The 24,367-nt window shown below is 41.6% G+C and overlaps 1 protein-coding gene across 5 annotated transcripts in view; it reads left to right on the top strand.

The window, feature by feature from the left end:
* The window catches only part of FAM184A (family with sequence similarity 184 member A), a 434,097-nt gene extending 427,012 nt beyond the window's left edge, over positions 1 to 7,085 (top strand). For all 5 annotated transcript variants that reach the window (XM_073627163.1, XM_073627164.1, XM_073627165.1 and 2 more), the window contains one exon: positions 1,646 to 7,085. In XM_073627163.1, coding sequence (XP_073483264.1) covers positions 1,646 to 1,727 — 82 coding nt within the window. In that variant the 3' untranslated portion in view covers positions 1,728 to 7,085. The remainder of the gene's footprint in view (positions 1 to 1,645) is intronic.
* Positions 7,086 to 24,367: the final 17,282 nt, after the last annotated feature.

The raw sequence follows: 24,367 nt of genomic DNA, 5'->3' as shown, positions 1-24,367 counted from the left end.
GGCGACAGGCGTCCCGTGATTCTGTTTGCGTGCTTTTGCTGCGATTTGTCAGGAAACAATCATGGCAAAATTGCGCCACGCTTGGGGTACCATTGAAAGTAACGGTATTGCGAGCGCAACCTGCGATTTGCAGCGATTCCACCCGTGATCAGGAATGGAGCCTGTGCGTCTTATGGATAGAATGCAGGTGAGATGAGTGTGTAATGCATATTAGGAGTCATGAGTACAAAACAAAAAGAGTGCAGGAGTCAGGGGTGTGTAATACACAGTGTAGTGGTAAGAAGAGTGCAAAATTCCCTCCATGAGCAATACTCACCCCTACTTTACCCTTGCATCAAAAATCCCCACTCCCTCTTTTGCAAAAAAATACAGCAATAATCTTTATGCTCACTCTCCACCCCCCACCAGCAAAAATCAATTCTCCGCCTCCCAGAACACCCCCCCCCCCAACAAATCTTCTTCCCCCTTCCACAAAGCAAGTCCCCTCCACCATACCCAAAATCCCCAGCACTTATACCAACCCCCTCCTAGTACAAATCATCTTCCCCTACGAGCACAAATCCTCCTTCCTCCCAATACCCCCAAGGCCGTCGACAAGGGGTACCACAGACCTCCTGAAGGGGACCCCAGCACATAGGGGGACTCAAACAGCAGGGGGATCGGTGCGGCGGGCGGGGGGGACAATTACAGAGGAGGCAGTGGGAATAGTGAATGGTCAGCAAATACATTATTTGTTTTTTTAAATATGCCTCTTTGTAAAACCTTTTAATACATAAATCCAATAACATGAAAAGAAACTAATTATAATGCAAATATGTTTTGCAATATATTTTTCTTTAAAAATACAGGAAAGAATACTGAATACACCATATACATGGTTTGGTTGTGTTTATTCCAACAGTACATATTTTTATGAGCATGGATATAAATGTTTCCTTAATAAATATTTTGCATGCTGCACATGATAAAGTCCTCCAATGAATTGTCCATGTGTGCTTCTTTATATACAATGAAATGTTGTATAGTAAACTTCTGTTTAGTGGACCTTCAGTAATAACATGCAGTTTCTCCCTATGTAACACAGTACAGTTGGACATGTAAATGAGCACTTCCATTCAACCCCACATTAATCTACTTATTTGTTGTTTCAAGTCTGTTATAAATAATAACTGCATGACACAGCCAGGTAATATCAGTGAACTGAATGTCCCTAGTCTGATACTTTAATGTGTTTTGTGCTTACCAGATGAGAAGTATACAGTGCTTGTTCAGCACATTCCTGTGGAACATGGCTCTGGTAATAATACTTCTCACAAGTGATTGTTCTAATTAAAAGGAGACTAAAAGAGGGGCTTCAAAACAGACCAAAGGCAAATCGGACAAATAACCCATTACATATTTTCATTTTGATCTAATGTAAAGGAATTTCCTGACCTATGGTAGCCTGTGCTGCTGATGTATTGCAATGTAGTGGATGTGCAGAGGTGCCACACAAGGACAATCTGAAGGAAAAGAAGCAGTATGGATTTTGGCTTGTTCTTTGTGCTTGCAGGTTGTGACTAAGTCTGCCATCTTGCAGCTCCTGTGTGCCATATGTATATTGTATACTTTATAATGTTTTTTTCCTTTTCTCTCTGGGATTTAGCCCTCCCCAGAATGAGACTTCACCGGTGGCATCACCAGACCCGCAACGCCAGGAATGGTTTGCGCGATACTTCACTTTTTAAGAGACTGTATTTGATTCTTTCTCTCTTTTTATTGTGGCACAGCTTTGATGTGGACTGTTAGTACAAGCATGACCTTTGACAAATCCTTATGTGACCAAGCTTTACTGTAAATACTGTCTGTTAAACACTGTGAGCGAGAGTCCTTGTCGAAAATTGGAATTGCACTGTCCAACAACACTGTATTTTAATTTCTTTTCAACCTGTGGTAATCTCATTATCATTTTTATTGTGCTATGTTTCCAGACTTTGAAAAACCTAATTTTGTAAGATAACTGTGCTACTTCCTTTCCCCAATAAGTTTTTTTTTTATTATTTTATTTTTGCCAGCATAATTCACCATATACCTGTATTAGTGCTGGAGTGATCAGTTACATTACATTGCACTGACTATAATTAATTGCCTTCTCAAAGGATCTAGCCACAAGGTGAAAGTGTTTAGTTTCATTTCAGTTTTAACAAGTTTCATAGTTTGACACCAGAAAATAACAATGTGCCTGGAGTCAGATTCTCAGCTTCTGATTGGTATGTATATACTATGTATGGCAATTGTATTCCTCTTGTAACAACCTCAAACCCTGAATCCCGGTGTGTTATTTCCTATGGAAGTCACTCTTAATATATATACATATATATATACATATATAAATATTTTTCTTATAAGAATCTATGTTTGAGATTGTTTTTTAGATATAGTGTCTTTGTCTTTATTCAACGTCTCTCGTACATTTTCTTACACACCTATAACACAGCATGGATCTTAAATTCAGGGCAAAGTGACAGAATTTTTTGTTAACCAATCTCGTCAGCCCACTTAGGGCTGTTTCACACTGGCTGGCCCCGCCAGCTCTCTGCTGATCCCTGCTGATCCCTGCTGAGCAGGCCGATGACAGGTCCTTGTCCACTCCGCTAATGCAGAATGGACACAGACACAGCCCTGTCGGATGTAAATAGACCACCTGTCCATATACTTTTGACTTGCATCCAATTTGATCCACTAGACAGATGGGGACCCGCCAACCGTCTGTTTTTATCGAATATGATCGGAATGGATGCCGGCGGGTGTAAACGGACACATGTCCATTTAAACTCGCTGCTCCATAGAGGGCAGTGGATGGTCCAACCGGGTCCGTCTAAAAAAACTGACAGGTTTGTCCGTAGTGCTGCAATGGCACTATGTTGGAGTTGAGAGTCAACCCCCATGTAAGTTTTGTGTGTTATGATGTTGAATGCCTACAAAATGGTTGTATTGCCACCACCTAATCATTGTATCATGGAAGGAGGTCAATCGCTACCTGAAGAAACCAGTTTTTTGGCCAGGGTTCTGATGGAGTGATGAGAAAGATGAGCATAAGTCAAATTCCAAAAAAAGTTGGGATGCTGTGTAAAATCTACATAAAAACAGAATACAATGATTTACAAACTTCAGGAAATCCATATTTTATTCACAATAGAAAACAGCAAAAACATGTTTAAACGCACCAAATTGGCTTTTTAAGAATAAAATTATGTGATTTTGAAGTTGATGGCAGCAACACGTGTCAAAAAAGTTGGGACAGGCCAACAAAAACCTGGCAAATTAAGTGGCACTAAGACGGAAAAGCCGGAAGAACATTTTGAACCTAATTAGGTTAATTGGCAACATGTCAGTAACATGATTGGGTATAAAAAGGGCATCTTAGAGAGTGACTCAGAAGAAAAGCTGGGCAGAGGTTCACCAATTTGATAAAAGCTGCACCTAAAAAGTGTTGAACAATTCCAGAAAACATTCCTTAACCTAAATTTGCAAAGACTTTAAATATATCATCACCTATAGTACATAATATCAAAAGATTCCAAGAATCTAGAGAAATATCTGTGTGTAAAGGACAAGACCAAAATGCAATATTGGATTATCCTGATCTTAGGGCCCTCAGACGGCACTGCATTAAAAGCAGGTATGATTCTGTGATGGACATCACTGCATGGGCTCAGAAATACTTCCAATCTCTGTCAGTGAACACAGGTATGTATAGGAACATAAGGTATGTATAGCCTATGGCTTCACAAACTACTAAAAAACTTTTTTGTTCTCAATGCATTATATGTGCAAGACACAATGCTCAGGGAGGCATAAAACTACGGAAAGGGAAGTTCCCCACACCGCAATATCCATTCCAACTTATTTGCATGGATTTTATTGAATTAGACAAATGTGAAAAGGAAGAAATATTGTTTGGTAATCATTGATGCATTGACCAAATGAGTAGAGATATTCCCCACAGGAGGTGCTGACGCCTTAACAGTATCCAAAGCCTTACTAAAAGATATCATTCCACGATTTGGGATACCAGAGAAGATTTATAGTGATAATGGTCCACATTTTGTAAATCAGACCATAAAACACCTAACAGAAGGGAAGGGTATAGAAGTAAAGAATCACTGTTCATATCACCCTCAGTCAGCAGGGCTCATAGAAAGACATAATGGGATATTAAAGAGCAAGCTAAAACAGGCTATGGAAGAGACAGGGTAAAATTGGATGTACTGTCTCCCACTAGCTATTTTAAGCATGCACATCACCCCCACTAAAGATGGGCTGAGTCCATTTGAAATGATGTATGGTAGACCTTATAAAATACCCTTATTACCAAATGAAACCCACACAGAGGAAGTGGGGAGAACCTTAGCAGACTACATGTCAAGGTTATTAAAACAGAAACAAATTAAACAAGAGTGTTCCATTCCAGAAGGAGAGCCCATAGGAGAAGACAAAGTACAAATCGGAGACTGGGTCCTCATCAAGGTGATCAGAAAGAAGCATTGGCACTCCCCTAAGTGGGACGGGCCATATCAAGTATTCCTTACTACTCCCACTGCAGTAAGAATTGCTGAAAGGACTATCTGGATTTACCAATCCCACTGTAAAAAGGTAAACATAGGCAGAGTAGGGACAGAAAAACTGAAGGAGGGGGAAAGTCCAACTACAAAGGGAGGCAGATAAAAGGTCTGCTTGTCTCAACCTTGGTGAAGAAAAGGCCCTATTTAGGCCCCCCTCACTTCAGATAGGATAGTAGGGATTTTGTTCCTCGTGGGAGCATTGGTGACTCTAGGAGAGGCCTATAGACGGGGAGGTAGGAGACACGGGAGGATAGTGGAACCAATCAATTGGGAAGAGACAGGAAGAGCATTGAACCTCACCTTTGTTGAAGAAACCACTAGTACTATACAGGTGGATTTCTGCCAGATGACAGATTGTGGAGATAAGGTAGAAGCAATCAAGTTGACCTGGGCAGACAAATACGTGTGCTACCTGGCTAGAACTACCGGGTGTACTACTTGGGATTCAGTCATGTGGACAACTGCAGCCCAGGATTGGGGATATGAGATCCCAGCAGCAGGAGATTTAAAGAATAGATTAACCATAACTAAAAGCAGCCCACTCTCCCTGTACAGAACCAAAGAATTGCAATATATTATTGATTTCCCTGAAGGACCCCAAACTAGAAGATCAGAGGTTATACCGTGTAGGAGCTTGGATATCAGGAACTGACCCTTTGGGAAAATTCTTCCTTGAAGTCACACCAAAGAATGAGACAAACAAGAAGAAAGAATTAGATAATGAGGACCGACTTACAGTAGAGGTATTAGGACCCACAGTGAGATGCACCAATCTCACAGTGGAAGAAGCTATAACATTAGAAACAGGATACCAGGATAAGAATGAATGGCTTGAATGGTTAATCTATACTGTAACATCCTTAAAAAAAGAGAACTGCTTGGTCTGTGCAGAGGCCAGACCCCAGCTGGCTACAGTGCCTTTTCCCTTAAATAACAATACAGATCCAGATGGTTTAGGGTGTATGCTAAAGCTATATCAAAAAACATACAAACTTGACACCAACACTCCCTGTCATACATAAAGTTTGTTGTTTCCCCTGGTTCAGAGACCTCAGATACCCCCTGCTGTCACGGCATACCCTGACAACTTTACTTGATTTGCACTTCCAGGGAATGAGAGTGGCACAGATTTGGGGTCTTTACCGGATGACTACTGCATGTAGAGGATTAACAAAATGGTAAAGGGAGAGGGTGACGACTGGGTTGAGCACGACACCCAGAGGGCGGAAGTCTGGTGGTTATGCGGAGATAAGAGGCTCAGAGCGAGAATCCCAGCCAATTCCAGAGGGGATTGTGCCTTGGTACAGCTGGCAATGCCTCTGCGCTTACTGTCAGAGTCCCCTTGGAAGAAGGGTCACTGGAGGAGCAGAAGGGACACCTCTCCTGCAGGGTCTTTAGACCCCCAGATCTACATAGATGAAACTGGGGTTCCGCGTGAAGTGCCGAGCGAGTTTAGGGCTAGGAACCAAGTGGCAGCTGGATTTGAGTCTCTTCTCTGGTGGGTAACAGTAAACAAAAATGTTGACTGGATTAACTATATATACTATAACCAACAAAGGTTTGTAAACTACACCAGGGATGCAGTTAAGGGATTGGCAGTGCAATTAGCCCCTACCTCTCTGACGGCATGGCAGAACAGGATGGCATTAGATATGGTCCTAGCAGAAAGAGGAGGGGTCTGTAAAATGTTTGGTGGTATGTGTTGCACCTTTTTTTCTAACATTACAGCTCCTGGAGGAACCGTGACTAGAGCCTTCAAAGGATTGACAGCTTTATGCAATGAATTAGCAGAAAACTCGGGCATTAATGATCCATTCACAAATTGGCTTGGAGGTTGGTTTGGGAAATGGACTGGACTTGCCACCTCATGTTTGATCTCTATTGCCGTGGTTTTAGCCATCTTAGTCATTTGTGGATGTTGTTGTATTCCTGTATCTGAGGACTCCTTCAAAGATTAATTGAGACAATTATGACCAGGAGAAGATATCTATGATGATGCGAGTACTCCTCTCAATGAAGTAAGGACTGAAAACCCAGTTGTGGAACGGACCTCCACTGAAGTAATAAATTGAGAAAGCAAATATTGATATCAGAGGAGGGAATGATAAGAAATATGCAAAGAACTACAGGTGATATCGACATTTGCCTTGTTCCTTATATGCTCTTTTTCTAGCTAAAATGGCGCTGACTTATTGTTTATGCAATCTGCTTAGTTCCGACCAACACCTACAACAATATTTAAAGAACTAGCAAAAGTTTACCATAATAGGAAATATTGTGAAAGACACGCTGGATTTGACAATAAAGCTGACAATGCACCATGAGTCACCAGTGTGCCTTAGCCAATGGCAGCTTGCCAAATACTGCTATAAAATGACATTTGTAAAAGGGTTCCTGTATGACTCTGCACGGAACTCCTTGCTGTGAGAGTTCATCCCTATGTATTGATACATTTGTAATAAATCTGTCTTCTAATCAACATGACTGGAGTTGACTGATCAGTGAGAGAATGGAATTTTACAGGCAGTTTGCCATACCATCAAAAATGCAAGGTAAATTTCTGTCGTGCAAAGAAGTCATATCTGAACATGATCCCGAAACATCGCCATCTTCTCTGGGGTAAGCATATGCTCCCATCCAGACAATGTCTTTTTCGTATTACAAAAGGACAATGCTAAACCGTATATTGCATCTATGACAACATCATGGCTTTGTAGTAGAGGAGTTCGGGTGCTTAACTGGTCTGCCTGCCATCCAGAACTTTCACCAATATGTGGCATGTCTGGCACCAAATATTTGGCATGTCTTGAAATGAAAAATACAACAAAGACCCAGGACTGTTGAACAGTTAAAATCCTATATCAGGCAAGAATGGGACAACATTTTTCTACCAAAATTCCAGCAACTGGTCTCCTCAGAAACATTTACAGAGTGTTGTTTAAAGAAGAGGGGATGCTACACCATGGTAAACATGCCAGTGTCCTAACTTATTTGAGATGTGTTGCTGTCATCAATTTCAAAATTGTCTCAGTTTAAACATTTGATATGTTTTCTATTTTCTATTGTGAATAAAATATGGGTTAATGATAGGGATGCACCGAATGGATTTTTTGGTGCTGAAACCGATACCGAAAATAAATCTTCCTTGATCGCGAAAACCGAAACTGATACCGAAACAGCACCGATACCGAAAGTGACTGTTTTTAAAAAATATTTTTATACAGGAGATGGTCAGAGACCTCAGACATAGTACAGGAGATGGTCAGAGACTGCAGACATAGTACAGGAGATGGTCAGAGACTGCAGACATAGTACAGGAGATGATCAGAGACTTCAGACATAGTACAGGAGATGGTCAGAGACTGCAGACATGGTACAGGAGATGGTCAGAGACTGCAGACATAGTACAGGAGATGGTCAGAGACTGCAGACATAGTACAGGAGATGGTCAGAGACTGCAGACATAGTACAGGAGATGGTCAGAGACTGCAGACATGGTACAGGAGATGGTCAGAGACTGCAGACATGATACAGGAGATGTCAGAGACTGCAGACATAGTACAGGAGATGGTCAGAGACTGCAGACATAGTACAGGAGATGGTCAGAGATTGCAGACATAGTACAGGAGATGGTCAGAGACTGCAGACATGGTACAGGAGATGATCAGAGACTGCAGACATAATACAGGAGATGGTCAGAGACTGCAGACATGGTACAGGAGATGGTCAGAGACTGCAGACATGGTACAGGAGATGGTCAGAGACTGCAGACATAGTACAGGAGATGGTCAGAGATTGCAGACATAGTACAGGAGATGGGCAGAGACTGCAGACATGGTACAGGAGATGGTCAGAGACTGCAGGCATAGTACAGGAGATGGTCAGAGACTGCAGACGTAGTACAGGAGATGGTCAGAGATTGCAGACATAGTACAGGAGATGGTCAGAGATTGCAGACATAATACGGGAGATGGTCAGAGACTGCAGATATAGTACAGGAGATGATCAGAGACTGCAGACATAGTATAGGAGATGGTCAGAGACTGCAGACATAGTACAGGAGATGGTCAGAGACTGCAGACATGGTACAGGAGATGGTCAGAGACTGCAGACATGATACAGGAGATGTCAGAGACTGCAGACATAGTACAGGAGATGGTCAGAGACTGCAGACATGGTACAGGAGATGGTCAGAGACTGCAGACATGATACAGGAGATGTCAGAGACTGCAGACATAGTACAGGAGATGGTCAGAGACTGCAGACATAGTACAGGAGATAGTCAGAGATTGCAGACATAGTACAGGAGATGGGCAGAGACTGCAGACATGGTACAGGAGATGGTCAGAGACTGCAGGCATAGTACAGGAGATGGTCAGAGACTGCAGACATAGTACAGGAGATGGTCAGAGATTGCAGACATAGTACGGGAGATGGTCAGAGATTGCAGACATAGTACGGGAGATGGTCAGAGACTGCAGATATAGTACAGGAGATGATCAGAGACTGCAGACATAATACAGGAGATGGTCAGAGACTGCAGACATGGTACAGGAGATGGTCAGAGACTGCAGACATGGTACAGGAGATGGTCAGAGACTGCAGACATAGTACAGGAGATGGTCAGAGATTGCAGACATGGTACAGGAGATGGTCAGAGACTGCAGACATGGTACAGGAGATGGTCAGAGACTGCAGACATGGTACAGGAGATGATCAGAGACTGCAGACATAATACAGGAGATGGTCAGAGACTGCAGACATGGTACAGGAGATGGTCAGAGACTGCAGACATGGTACAGGAGATGGTCAGAGACTGCAGACATAGTACAGGAGATGGTCAGAGATTGCAGACATAGTACAGGAGATGGGCAGAGACTGCAGACATGGTACAGGAGATGGTCAGAGACTGCAGACATGGTACAGGAGATGATCAGAGACTGCAGACATAATACAGGAGATGGTCAGAGACTGCAGACATGGTACAGGAGATGGTCAGAGACTGCAGACATGGTACAGGAGATGGTCAGAGACTGCAGACATAGTACAGGAGATGGTCAGAGACTGCAGACATGGTACAGGAGATGGTCAGAGACTGCAGACATAGTACAGGAGATGGTCAGAGACTGCAGACATAGTACAGGAGATGGTCAGAGACTGCAGACATGGTACAGGAGATCAATGCAGCCTCACAAGTGCCATCATATGCAGCCTGCCAGTGCCTCACCAGTGCATATAAACATACACATATAAAACACACACACAAGTGCACACACACATATAAACATACGCACATATAAAACACACATGCATACAAACATATATAGACAGCCTTTTTAAAAATTGGCAGATGCAGCTCTGTAACTTCAATCTCCATGCCGGGTACTACACTGTAGGGGGAAGCAGAGAGCGCAGCACTAGCACAGCACAGCATTATCGGCAAGAATTCTCTTTTGGCATTTTGCCGAAAAGGCCATTTTCGGCCGATATGTTTCGGCGGCCGAAATTTCGTTGCATCCCTAGTTTATGAGATTTGCAAATAACTGCATTTTGGTTTTATGTAGATTTTACATAGCATTCCAGCTTTTTTGGAATTGGGGTTGTAGGTTTGGCTACCAGATGTCTGTCACTTTGACCTGAAAATGTAGTACAACCAACCATATGATAATAGAACTCTAATTTGTGCCTGAAAATAGTAAACTACACAATTATAAAATCATCAAGGCTTTATTCCACAATATTAAAAAACCTATGTGGTGATTATTTTAAAAACGGCATACAAAACTTATTATTACAGAGGTCATTGTATCAGACAGTTATCATGTGGCAAACATAGAAGTCGGTTGATGTCAAAGTTGACGCATTTCAAGGGATTCCCCACTTTTTCAGAACCAAAATGACCTTGATTGACTAAGAAAAATGTTGGAAAGTTCCAATTTTAAACCAGAACTTTTCCGTACTTCAAACGAGGGGACCTTCGGAAGAACTGCCAGCACCCACACACCCCACCGGCACCTGGTGAAGGGAAAGCCCAAGAATGTCAGGGAACACACACGGAGACCCCATAATGATTAGAGCGATAAGCCAGAACTTAAAGCGGATCTTCACTACATATGAGCACTACAAACCAAATATTTACATCGTTACTTTGACGTTAATTACTGAGGATATGACCGCAGCTATCCTGCCATAACCCCGGTATTTTTTTAAACAGTGAGCGATCCGGCGTCCGATAAAAGTGGTCCCAGTGATTCACCACGGGGTCACTTTTATAGGCAGCGGGAGAGGTGCCCCCTTACCTGCCACTTTCCGGTCGTTTCCACGATTACCAGAGCTGTCAGTAAAGGGGGAAATGATCCGACCCCCTAGAGAGATGAGCAGGAAGTTAAGTGAGGGCAATATGGCCCCCACTCGACTCTATGCCCTTGGAGGACAGCAGCGATGTCAAACATCACTTCCACCCTCTGGCCTTAAAGGGCCCATTTTTTTTTTTTGTGTAAAAGTAAAATTACATCTTTTTTGTTTTTGTTTTCTGCTTTTAAGTGTAAATGTGAGATCTGAGGTCTGAGATCTTAATCTGACCCCAGATCTCACATTAAAGAGACTCTTTTGCTGCTTATTTCTATTACAAGTTTACATTCCTTGTAATAGGATTAGAAGTGATCAAAAACATTTTTTTAAAGGGATAATGTAAAAATAGAAAATAAAAAGTAAAATAAATAAGAAAAAAAAAAAATTGAAAGCGCCCAATCCCTCTGAGCTTGCACGTAGAAGCGAACGCATACACAAGTCGTGCCCACATATGTAAACAGTATTCAAACCACACATGCGAGGTATTGCTACGATATGTGAGGTATAGACCTTCTCTGTAACTCTAAACAGGTAACCTGTAAAAAAATTTAATGCGTCGCCTATGGAGATTTGTAAGTACCGTAGTTTGTCGCCATTCCATTCCAATTGGGCTAACTTTACTGTTTTCTTATTTTTTAATCCAAAAAAGTGTATTTTTTCCCAAAAAAATTGCGTTTGTAAGACCGCTGCACAAATATGGTGTGACATAAAGTATTGCAACTATCTCCATTTTATTCTCTAGGGTCTCTACTAAAAAAAATATCTATAATGTTTGGGGGTTCTAAAAAAATGTTCTAGCAAAAAATACTGATTTTAACTTCAACTAATGTCAGAAATATGGTCCTTAAGTGGTTAATTATTTTTTTAATATTCAAAGCAAATTCCCCCATCCATCCATGTCTCTATGTTTTATTTTGTTGAGAAATCACTTTGAAAAACTACCCCAAGCATTTCTGGCTGTGGCCATCTTGAGTAAGGGCAAATGATTCATGTAGCATTTACTTTCTGGAATCCATCTGCCCTTAGCTCAAGCATGCATGCAGGATAATGTGCTCAGCTGAGAAAACCCCTCCTTCTCTCTTCCCCTCCTGAAGACTCCTGGGATGTATGACATCATTTGCCTAGTCAAGAAACCAGGAAGTAAATGAAAAATGTAAATAAAAAAGTTTAAAACAAGTAAATATGATATACTTTCCTATCTATTTACTAATGCTAGCAGCATGAAGATTACAAATAGTCAGTGTTGATTTGGAGAGTGAAGTTCCACTTTAAGGAGTCAGAAATCAAGAGACACATAATGTAAAGATCAGTGCAGAACTGAAAAAGATCTGTGGTGCTCAACACATGTACTTACTGTAGCACCACAGATCTTTTTGCCTCTATCTTTGCCTCAGCGGTTTACTTCTTCCATGCCTTGTGGCTGTGTTCTCTGATACAAATATTTTGGACCCAAATATGCAACTTCTAGAGTTAGCACTAGGTCTCCTGGATGTCCACTGCCTATTGGGGTTGGTGGAGGATCTCCTGGTTAGCTTCCATACTAAAAGACTGATACGTATTCTTTGTTTCTATGCTAAAAAGCTTATTTTAATTACATGGAAAAGATCTTTCTTGCCCACCCTTTTAGAATAGAAACAACTGATTAATGCTGCCCTTCCACTATATCAACTCACCTATACCACTAGGGGTGCACCAAAACGTTTTAATAAATTATGGAGCACTTGGACCAGGCCAGGCCAATTTTTGCGATACGGCACTGTGTAACTGACAATTGCATGGTCATGCGATGTTGTACCCAAATAAAATTGATATTTTTTTTCCCCACAAATAGAGCTTTCGGTTTTTGGTGTTATTTGATCGCTTCTGCACTTTTTATTTTTTGCGCTATAAACAAAAAAAGACCGACAATTAAAAAAAAAAATAATAATTTTTTTACTTTCTGCTATAATACATATCCAAAAGAAAAAGATAATAAAACAAATGTCTTTATCAATTTAGGCTAATATGTATTTTTCTACACATTTTTTTACTGATAATGGCAGCGATCTGCGTTTTTTAGCGGGACTGCATCATTGCGGAGGACAAATCTGACACTGAGTGACATTTTTTGGGGACCAGTGACACCAATACAGTGATCAGTGCTATAAAAATTCACTGAATACTGTATAAATGACACTGGCAGGGAAGGGGTTAACACCAGGGGTGATCAAATGGTTAAATGTTCAACTGAATAGCCTAGCTGAATCACAAGATCTCACTTTCCCTTCTTGACAGATCTGCCGTTTGCCTTGTTTACACAGGCAGATGGCTGATCCGTCTCTCCTGTGAAAGATTGGCGGGTCGTGGCTGCCATCGTGGCCGCAGGACCCGCTGATTGGCTCCCACTGTGTCCAATCACAGGGGAGCAGCGCCCCCCCTAAACCGCGTTCACGAAATCATGTACAGGTACATTATTTTGCACACCCGGGCCACCCTGCCACAGTAAATGTACGTGGGGCGGTCCGGAAGCGGTTAAACAAATGCCTGCATTACCAGTGTGCAGCCAGCCAGCTTGGCAGGAGCCAATTTATGAACAGAAATTGAAGCCAGTAAATAATAAACCTGAGGAAGACATTTGGAGAAAAAACTTCATAAATTGGCATTTTTTAGATAGCTACAGTGCATTTTTAATTTGATTATTCAGTTTAGTACAATAAAGCCTTTTTAGAACAGAAGGCATTTGCATGTTTCGTTCCATCACATATCCCAAAATAAGAGGATTATTCCGCAATTCAGGACAGTGGTCGGAGCCAAGCAAGTCAGTCCTTTACTGTGCTACTCACTGATTCGGTTGAAAGAATTTTAATTGCATTAGCTCCATCTAACCATATTCTGTATCGGTATACTACAGTATCAATTCACTGTTGCCTGTAGACACTCATCGTTGTACCACTCTCCAAGCCTTCAGACAACAAACTGCCTTTTGTTACAGCCAAATGTTTTAAATTTGGACTGCCATTTTTGCACACATGTTTGGTTGCCTTCAACCTGGGCTGTCTTATCCTCTTCCCGCAGCTATGCGCCTATGATGCCTGCATTTATTCCTGTAGTAGCCTCTTTCCTTTCACCTGCTAGGGTGACGGTTGTGGGGCAACAGGCCCAACTCTGGCACCAACACCCTCTCCACTACTATTGGCAGAACCATAGCTGAGAGGAGAAGCACAGCTGTAGTGAGAAAAAGACATATGCAGATGAAGGCAACTGAGCGGTGGTCTGAGGAAGGACAGGGGCAGACACCTTAGCAGCATGTCAGGCTCCTAACAATCACATCTACAACTTCTCTATGCTTTTTTTTTTTTTTTTATAAGCACAGACTACATCTTATGCTTTCTCCGCCCCTTATGCACAGAGGAAGCACAGTATACCACAGGAGCAAACTTAATAGGAGAAAAAAAAAGGAATTGATCATTTTTTTCATGTGAGCTGAATATTTTTGCTTTCCTTGTAAGATTTGCCAATGATAAATTAGAACTTGCCAAAATAGGTTTAATGACACGACAAATATTGATTCGATGTGTTTATTTTTTTTTTAAGTGCTTTGAAGGTTTTTAGTTGATAAAAACGATTTATTATGTTTTTTTTTAAAGCATTTTTGTTATACATTTCACAAGTACCAAAAATGTTTGCACACTACTGCCTATATGTCTTTGTTTAACAAATGAATGTTTAAAACATAAACATTCCCCTAATCAGTTTAAAGAGACTATACAGTAAAGGCAGTATACAGTGGAACCTCGGATTACGAGCATAATCCATTCCAGGAGTATGCTCGTAATCCAAAGTACTCGCATATCAAAGCGAGTTTTCCCATTGAAGTCAATGGAACTGAAAATAATTTGTTCCACATTGACTTCAATGGGATGCAATACCGCATGCGGCCAGAGGCGGGGGGGCGCCGGAGAGCCTCGGAAACGGCCAAAAAGGCCCAAGCACACTTCGGCTGACCTCGGCAAACCTCGGAAAGACTCCGTTCACGAGCCTTTCCGAGGTTTGCCGAGCTCAGCCGAACTGTCCTCGGGCCTTTCTGTGGATTTCCGAACGCCGACAATCGGCGCTGTTTGGCTCCGGCACCCCCCATCTCAGGCCAAAAGCGGTACTGCACACCGCTTTAGGCCTGAATCCTGCTCGTTTTGCGAGATAACACTCGCAAACCGAGTTAGGAGTTTTAGAAATACAGTGCTCGTTTTGCAAAGCGCTCGTTAACCACGTTACTCGCAAACCGAGATTCCACTGTACCTTGTAAAAAAGCTCTGGAGCAACCGCACTTGCACAGTGCACAGTCTATTTGCCTTTAGTAAATCAACCCCATAGACTCAAGCTACCAAAAAGCACTGTGCTTTACTTCATTAGAGTTTTACAGAGAGTCTTTTATTTAAAGCGGTGGGCCAGCTGAAAAAAAACTATTTTAAAAGTCAGCAGCTACAAATGCTGTAGCTGCTGACTTTTAATAAGAACACTTACCTGTCCCTGGTGCCCGCGATGTCGGCCGCCCGAGGCCAACCCGTCCCTTGGCTCGCGGCACCACCATTCGAACTAAGGGAAACAGGCAGTGGAGCCTTGCGGCTTCACTGCCCGTTTCCTACTACACATGCGTGAGTCGCGCAGCACTTTGTGAATGGGGCGCGCTGTGTTGTGGGACACACACAGTTCCCAGAACACAGCACGCCCCATTCCCCAGAAGACAACGCGAGGAGGAGAAGACTGAAGATCACCGCGGTGTAGGACGTGGCAGATTAGGACGATCTGCCTAGCAACAGCCATTTCTGGTAAGTTAAAAATGTTTTTTTTCTCATTTGAAGGTGTTAACCCAGCCTTAATCAGATGCTGTTTGCCAGAGAGATACAAGAAAGCAAGGGAAGCAGAGCTTAAATGTGTAATAAATATTTTTTGTTGGCAGTTCTGAAGAAGGAAATTATATGAACGGTTAAGTGTACTTTAAATATAAGTGTAAATATTATAAGCACAGAAAATACTGATTAGTCTATACTTTTAGAAACTCTTTTTGCCGATTCACACTAGTGCGATGCCAGACATTGCATGTGATTCGCACCACATTGCTGTGCAGATCACATGCGATGTCTGTGCGATGCGATTTCAGCCATACAAACTGTATGGCTGAAATCGCATCTCATTCGCATCAAAATGGTGCAGGACCCTTTTTTTTCACCCATGCTATCTGCTTCCTACACATTTTCACAGTTCGCACTGCGATTTGCGAACCGATCTGGGGGTGTCATTAACTTTACTTTGACACCCCCAGCAGTTTGCAGATCTCAGTGTGAACCACTGTGCGATTCAGGTGTGGGAACCAGCACTGAATCGCAGGGTTTCCACCATCGCACCAGTGTGAACCGAGCCTTTATCATGGGAGGTTGTTTGTAGCTGAAAGGACACGATGACAGATATAAGGACTGCAAACCTTGTTTTATTAACCACTTCAGCCCTGGAAGGATTTACCCCCTTCCTGACCAGAGCACTTTTTGCGATACGGCACTGCGTCACTTTAACTGACAATTGTGCGGTCGTGCAACGCTGCACCCAAACAAAATTGACATCCTTTTTTTTCCCACAAATAGAGCTTTCTTTTGGTGGTATTTGATCATCTCTGCGGTTTTTATTTTTTGCGCTATAAACAAAAAAAGAGTGACAATTTTGAAAAAAACACAATATTTTGTACTTTTTGCTATAAGGGCCAGTTCACACCATAGAAACGCAGTCCGGATGCGCTCCAGATGCTTTTTACATGCGCGTTTTTGATGCGTTTTTGGTGCATTTTTGATGCAGTCCAGTGCATTTTCCCCCCCTTTTTTTCTTAAACTTAAATAAGAACATTGGTGTTCCAGTGCATTTTTGGTGCGTTTAGGTGCGTTCCCATGAGTTTTTGATGCTTTTTACAGCGTTCCAGTACAGTCCAGTGCAGGAAAAATGCAGCATGTTCTACTTTTTTTTCTGGAACTAGAAGGCACTGGAACTGCAAACACTGGTGTGAACTATGCCACTGAAAACCATATAACCTACTTTCTATGCGTTTTTGATGCAGAAAAAAAACGCACTGGACTGCATGTGGTGTGAACTGGCCCTAATAAATATCCCCAATTTTTTTTAAAAAAAGCAATTTTTTTTCTCAGTTTAGGCCGATATGTATTCTTCTACATATTTTTGGTAATAAAAATCGCAAAAATCATATATTGATTGGCTTGCGCAAAAGTTATAGCGTCTACAAAATAGGGGATAGACTTATGGCATTTTTATTATTATTATTTTTTTTTTACTAGTAATGGTGGCGATCTGCAATTTTTATTGTGACTATAATTATGACGGACACATTGGACACTTTTGACACATTTTTGGGACCATTTGACAATTATACAGCAATCAGTGCTATAAAAATTCACTGATTACTGTATAAATGTCACTGGCAGTGAAGGGGTTAACACTAGGGGGCGATCAAAGGGTTAACTGTGTTACCTGACTGTGTGTTCAAACCGTAGGGGGAGGGGACTGACTAGAGGGGATGACAGATTGTGGTTCCTAGCTATTAGGAACTCATGATCTGTCTCTCCTCACAGAACAGAACAGGGGTTTGTGTGTTCACACACACGTCCCTGTGCTGCCTCTCGTGCCCGCAATTGCTCGTGGCTGGCGGGCATCGCGACGGTCAGCCACGAGCATCGGCACCCCCACAGTGCAGCGGGCGCATGCTCGCGCCTGCTATCCCACTTAAAGGAGCCGACGGCGGCTGGTCGGCAAGCAGTTAATGAGTGAATGGAAATGGTCACTATACTAATATTACAATCTGAATAAACCAGTTTATGTAAAAGGAATTGTGAAAATATTCCACAATACCTACATAAATGTTTCAGATAATCTAAAAAATCTGAAGGGAAGGAGGAAGACTATATTTTCTAACTCATGGCTGATTTTCTATTCCATAGATGAAAAACATCAAAGTGAACTATAGGCAAAATGTTATTTTCATTTTTTTTTCGCCATCTGTGTCCCATTGCGGAGATTTCCCTTCACTTCCTGTCCCATATCCAAAACAGGAAGTGGGAGGAAATCCCTGCAAATTAAGGGAATTCCTGGGGAACCCCCAGGTCACCAGAACAAGTGTCCCCATTGGAAGATTTCGCCTCTTATTTTTCTGTTGGCAACCCGAAATTCTTTTTTTTTTTTTTTTTACTTTCACTTTCAATGATAATAGTAAATAGGACAAATAGAGAGGGTGAATCTCATTAACCACTTTCCGACCAGCCACTGTCATTATACTGCGGCAGGTCGGCTCGTTCCCACAAATCGCCGTAGCTGTACATCGGCCCTTTGAACAGCTATAGCAGGCGCGCGCGCGCTGCATGGCGGGGGAGCTGATGTGCATGGCCGCATCCGTGTTTTCTGCCGGCCACCCACGATCGCTGCACAGAGAGGCAGAACGGGGATCTGTTAATGTAAACAAACAGATCCTCGTTCTGTCAGGGGAGTAGAGTGAAATCGTCTGTTCCTAGTTATCAGGAACAGCGATCTCTCTCCTCCTCCAGTCAGTACACTCCCCCCACAGTTAGAAACACCTCCCTAGGGAACACATTTTACCCCTTGATCGCCCCCTAATGTTAACCCTTTCCCTGCCAGTGACATTTATACAGACATTCCCCACTTTTAAGTACACAATGGGACCAGAGCAATGTATGTAAAACAAAAATGTACTTAAAGTGAAGCAATACGTTTTTTCACTACTAGAGTGTAGTGGGGGGTCAGGGGCTGTAGTGGGGGTGTCAGGGGCACACTGGAACAGGGCGGGCTACGCTCTGGGAGCTTCAGCTCCTTCTACTGTGGCTGCAAAATGTCTGTACAGTACTTGTGAGGCACTTTACATACACTTGCGGGTATGTCCGTACTCGCGAGTGTACGTAAAGTGAGTGTACTTAGCGGGGTATGCCTGTACAGTAATCAGTGTATTTTTATAGCACTGATTGCTGTATAAATATCAATGGTCCCAAAAAAGTATCAAAAGTGTCCGATCTGTCAGCCGCAATGTTGCAATCCCACTAAAAATCGCTGATCACTGCCATTACTAGTAAAAAAAGAAAAATAATTAAAAATGCCATAAACCTATTCCCTATTTTGTAGACGCTATAACTTTTGCGCAAACCAATCAATATATGCTTATTGGGATTTTGTTTTTTACCAAAAATATGTAGAAGAATACATATTGGCCTAAACTGATGAAGAAATATTTTTTTTTTTTTTTTTTTTGGGATATTATAGCAAAAAGTAAAAAATATTGTTTGTTTGTTTTTTCAAAATTGTCTGTCTTTTTTTGTGAATAGCGCAAAAAATAAAAACCGCAGAGGTGATTAAATACCACCAAAAGAAAAATCTATTTGTGGGGAAAAAAAAGACGTAAATTTTGTTTGGATACAGCGTCACACGACCGTGTGATTGTCATTTAAAGCGGTGCAGTGCCATATCGCAAAAAATAGCACGGTCATTAAGGGGGAAAATTTTTCGGTCCTTAAGTAGTTATCTAGGGCACAGACAGCAATAAAAAAACTAACAGGGTTCAAACCCTCTCCACTCTATCCAAAACTAAAAAAAAACCCTTACATAAGCTCACCGAAGTGATAAACAGAGATGAAGTAAATCCTCCTACATGAGTTGTACCTGTTTATCTGCAGCAATCTCTCCTCCATGGCCCTCCAAAATACACAGATCAGAATAATAGTATTTCTCAACTTCCAGTAGGCAGGGGGCGGGGATCTGACTTCTCACACTGTGTTGTCAGACACCTGAGAGAGGGGATGTACACACACACACACACAGTTAATAGAAAAACATGAACATATTAGGCTGTCAGTCACCTGCTCTGCTCTGTGCTGGGGGGGGATTCACCATAGATTGCTTGGTGTCACAGAAAACTATGAGAAGTGACTCATGCAGGTAGTAAAGAAAAAAATAAAGCAACCAGGATTCACACTTTGCGCTATGGACAGAGGAAAGTACAAAAAAAGATCCTATATGTTTTGTTCATTTTTCATTGCAGAGGTTCACAACCACTTTAATTTTAATTTTGCTGCCTCCTTTTTGCACAAAGGCTTGTTGCTGCATTAAAAATTACATAAATAGTCTCACTCCTGTCTACAATTTGGGACTTTGTTGACCAAGGCAGCTTGTCACATGTGGTATGAACAAGCCCTCAATGTTTTGTATTGGGTATAGCAATTGTTAATTTCCTGACAATAAAAAAACTTAGTGGACAAAATATTCTACTTCACACTCTTCAAACTAGGTTAGTGTATTGTCTAAGTGGGTTACAAAATTTACAAAAAAAAATGTATTCAATACTGCCACCTTCTGTCTAGAGAAAAAGATGCACAAGAATTATTAAACATCAGGGTGAACTTCTTTTGCTTGGAAATAGGATAAGAGAATAATAAAATAAAAGAAATGTGATAAAAAAAAATCTAGGTTAAGGAAGGTTATGACCAACAAATTGTGTTTAGTTTGGGATAGTGTAGGAATGGGTTAAAACATGTCAGTTTATGTTGCTCTGTGTCCATTGGGAATATTTCCCTTTATGTCCTGGAGATGAAACAGGAAGTGAAAGGAAATCTTTCCAAAGTGAGGAAAATTCACTTTTTAGACAGTTGTTCCCTTAGAAAGATTTTTCCTCGCCTCCTGTTTCGGTAACACATATAACATTTTGGATTTCAGCTGTTTTTTCATTTTACAGTATAAGCCTTACAACATGAAGGTTTTGCAGTCCAGAGCCACTGCTCAGGGAAGATGCACGCTGTGTTTCACCAGGAATTGCTGCCCTCACAAGCGGTTCAGTGCAGTGATCAAGACAGCACCACTTCTTGCACAGTAACTAAACCTGCTCCATACAAGAGGCTCCAAGCACAAATTTCAGACTTGTGCTACCTAAAGTAAACCTGTGGCCAGGTTATGGACATTGAAAATACTTACATCTGCATAACAAGCAATAAGCTTTAAAACATAATCTCTCTGGCCATTAAATTGTATGTATATGGAGTAATTCAATATCAAAGATCACATCAGAGACTCTGAAGTCAAGGGATTGGTGGTTGTTTCACAAGCTAGCTGGTGTTGCAAAGAAATGTATGCTGAGCTCTTTCTGGGGACTGCTTACTAGCAGAGAAGCATATTTTTAAGAGAAACTAGGACAAGTTCTGGGTTAATGTTCATGGAGGGGCAACATCTAGGGGGGGCACTGGTAAAGGGCAGGAATGCTGCATACTGAAGTCAAACTTCTATGGGCACATTTTATCCTTTGTATTGCCAAGTCAGTGCTGTTTGTTTAAAGAACCATATTACTATAATGTAATCCTCTGTAGGCCTGTTGCTCTAAAATGACAGCACTGGTTAGTCCCATATTTGGTAGCAACATACAATGAGCACACCTATTAAACCATTTCTGCTTTTTCAGTGTGGCATACTCCAATAATTGACAAGCAAAAAAGGGAGAAAGGCTGGTGCCACAGAAGTCGGCTAAAACATAGTTTTATTATGGCATGTGAACAGCAGCCAAAAAAGCCAACGTGTTTCGACCATCAGGCCTTGGTTGAGAAGCATCCTAGATCTTGCAGAACAGTCTTGGTAGGACACTTCCCATTGTTCATGTCCCATCCCTTAGAATATGGAATCTGGAACACTGCTACCTGCTGAGAGAAGTGGATGTTCATTAAATGCATTTTTCTCCTGGTGGCCGCTGACAGTGACATAAGAAGACAACAGGTGATCGAGGAGTCAACATGGCGTGTTGCTAACTGGATGCTTGTCAAAAGCTTTTGTTGGCCTGTAGTGCTTTGGTGGCTAAATAGGAGACATTATCATCTATTAAAACAAAGTCCCCGTGCCATTTCCGTACAAATATGTTCCATATTGAGAATTAAAAATCATTTTGCTCTTTAAGTTTATTCTATTTCTATGTACATATTTCTCTTACAAGTAAGAGGGTACAGTGTCTCATATAAATATCAGTGTCTATGATATTTATATGTATATTAGTCATATACTGAGAGACAAAGGTGGTTATCAGTGCAACTGCATATACTGATATGTACAGCTAAGCTACCCCATATAGTAAAACAAAAGTCATTTATAATCAATGTGATAACCTCAGGATGTATGATACTTCTATAAACATCTCATTTATAAAGAGAGGCTACCTAAGTGCTCTAAGTTATTATTATGGGTACAGGTCCCAAAAAGAGAATTACCTTGTGGTAATGGGATGAGGGTGCAGGATACTCCAACATGCGAGCATTAGAGGACAGATTCTCAAGCAAAGTTCTTCAGTAGTAGCCTTAAATAATGCTGGAAGCAGAGGGACAGCCAGCTAGTCCAAAACTCTGTGAGAACAGTCACAGTCCTTGTAGCAACCTCTGTCATCTAACCCTCAAAGCACAAGCATACCTGGAGCTCTAGACGAGAGGTTCTACTCAATGTCCAAAGATATCTCCCCAACTAGCTCCCTTGCGACACTCTTCAGTGAAAGGGGGCCTTCTCCAGCCCAGCTTCCTAAGATAGTGTCCTCCAGCACATTTCTTTAGGTTCAGCATTCTCCAGGCCTTAACCAAGCACATGCTGAGGCCTAACAGCAACAGCTCTTCAGTAACGCAGGGGAGAGGCCCCAGGAGAGAGGGTTCTGATCAGACCTTCCTAAACATTTATCTTCTCCCCAACCACACCTTCTGGGTCTCCCTCCCAGGGATTGGCTGATGTCAGATAAATATTCATAACCCAGTGGTTAATCCCCCTATTCTATTTCCGGAAGCTTCTTCTAAAAAACAGGCAGGAGCAATCAACTATCAGACTTAGGGATAGACTTGGAAAATTAATTACTGTTCAGCAGAGCCAAAAGCTAAATTTGGGCAGACTAGGGCAGGGCACTAAATTCACTCCCCCCCCCCCCATCCTTAAAAGTTGTCCTTGTCCTCATAGGCCAGGAAAACCACCAAAAATTTGCTCTTGCTCCACTCCACTCCCAAGAGTGGAATGTCCTGCTTTACAGTGAATGCGCAGGGGTAATAAAGGGGTTGATAATAACAATAAGAAAACACCATAGGGCACAATCTAAGTGCAGCATTAACTTCCTTATTAGAAACAGACAAATGGTAGCTCGCGCTGACCAGATGTGGGTGCGCATATAAATAACACTGGCATGTAGTTGCCCCTATCCACAGATCCTGGCTGTCAATGTGTACTGAAAACCGCTGCCAAGGGCTCGGTCTGCCATTAATGTAAACCAGAGATGACAGCTCGGAAACTTTGAGCGATGATGTCACATGCCAGGGACAATGAAAGAGGCGTGGCTATGTGTTATTAAGCCTATGGCTTTTTTCTCAAGCTTGACCCTCCTCTAACAGAGTGCAGTCTTAAAACACCCATGGGACAACACGACTCAGCAATACAGGAGCTTTCAAATCAATAAAAACAAGGCTGAGTGAGAAACGGGCACCTTCACTTTTCACAAGGGGCAGGTGGAATCAGAAAATAAAAACTCAAATAATGTACATAAAATAGACTGTGGAAAAAAGAAACATTAAAACTGGCATACATATAAAATAAGATACAGTATATGCAACTTGTTAAAAATTAATAAGATAGAAATGATTACATCTCATATTCAAAAAAACAATAAATCTCATATTTATAATAAATATAATAAAACAACTTTGTTGATGTGCAAGATCAAAACCGTAATAATCAAAATGCACCACTGAAAGGGAAAACCATATTGGATAAATCTCAACTGATATCCAAATATCAACTTATAATTATACCAAAAGGTCAATATAAAAAACTCTAAACAATCTAAAACAAATGCTCAAAAAAGTATATACATGGTTACCATGCAAAAAATGAGAAAACCTAATGGCCCCAAAATGTATAAATATATAAATACAACTTTGCCCCTCCCCCCTCAAAAAAAAAAAAAAAAAAAAAAATATATATATATATATATATATATATATGTACAGGACGCCGTGGCTGGGTCCTGGAAGGACGCTATGTTTCCCCTCTGTTTGGACTGTGGTCCCTTTAAGGGAATAAAAAGGGTTAACTCACCTGTCAGAGGAAGTGGGTTTAAAACAAGACAGGAAGTTGGAGTGGATGGTGGAGGAGTGTAAAGGAGAATGTGGATGGTGGATGGTGTTTGTTGTGCAGCAACAAAAGTGAATAGCAGTGTCCTGCCTGGAAGTCTCCTGCCAGGGGAAGCTAGCTGCAACAGAAATTAAGGACTGTTTAACTGCGATAGCAGTTCTGGACTTTGCAAGTCGGTGAGACTAAAACCTTTTTCTTTTGTTTTTGCTGCTGTAAAGCTATTTAAGTTCAATAAATCTCCTTTTGAG

The sequence above is a fragment of the Aquarana catesbeiana genome, linkage group LG04 (genome assembly GCF_042186555.1).
Source record: "Aquarana catesbeiana isolate 2022-GZ linkage group LG04, ASM4218655v1, whole genome shotgun sequence".
Lineage (NCBI taxonomy): Eukaryota > Metazoa > Chordata > Amphibia > Anura > Ranidae > Aquarana > Aquarana catesbeiana.
This window is presented reverse-complemented; position numbering and strand designations above follow the sequence as displayed.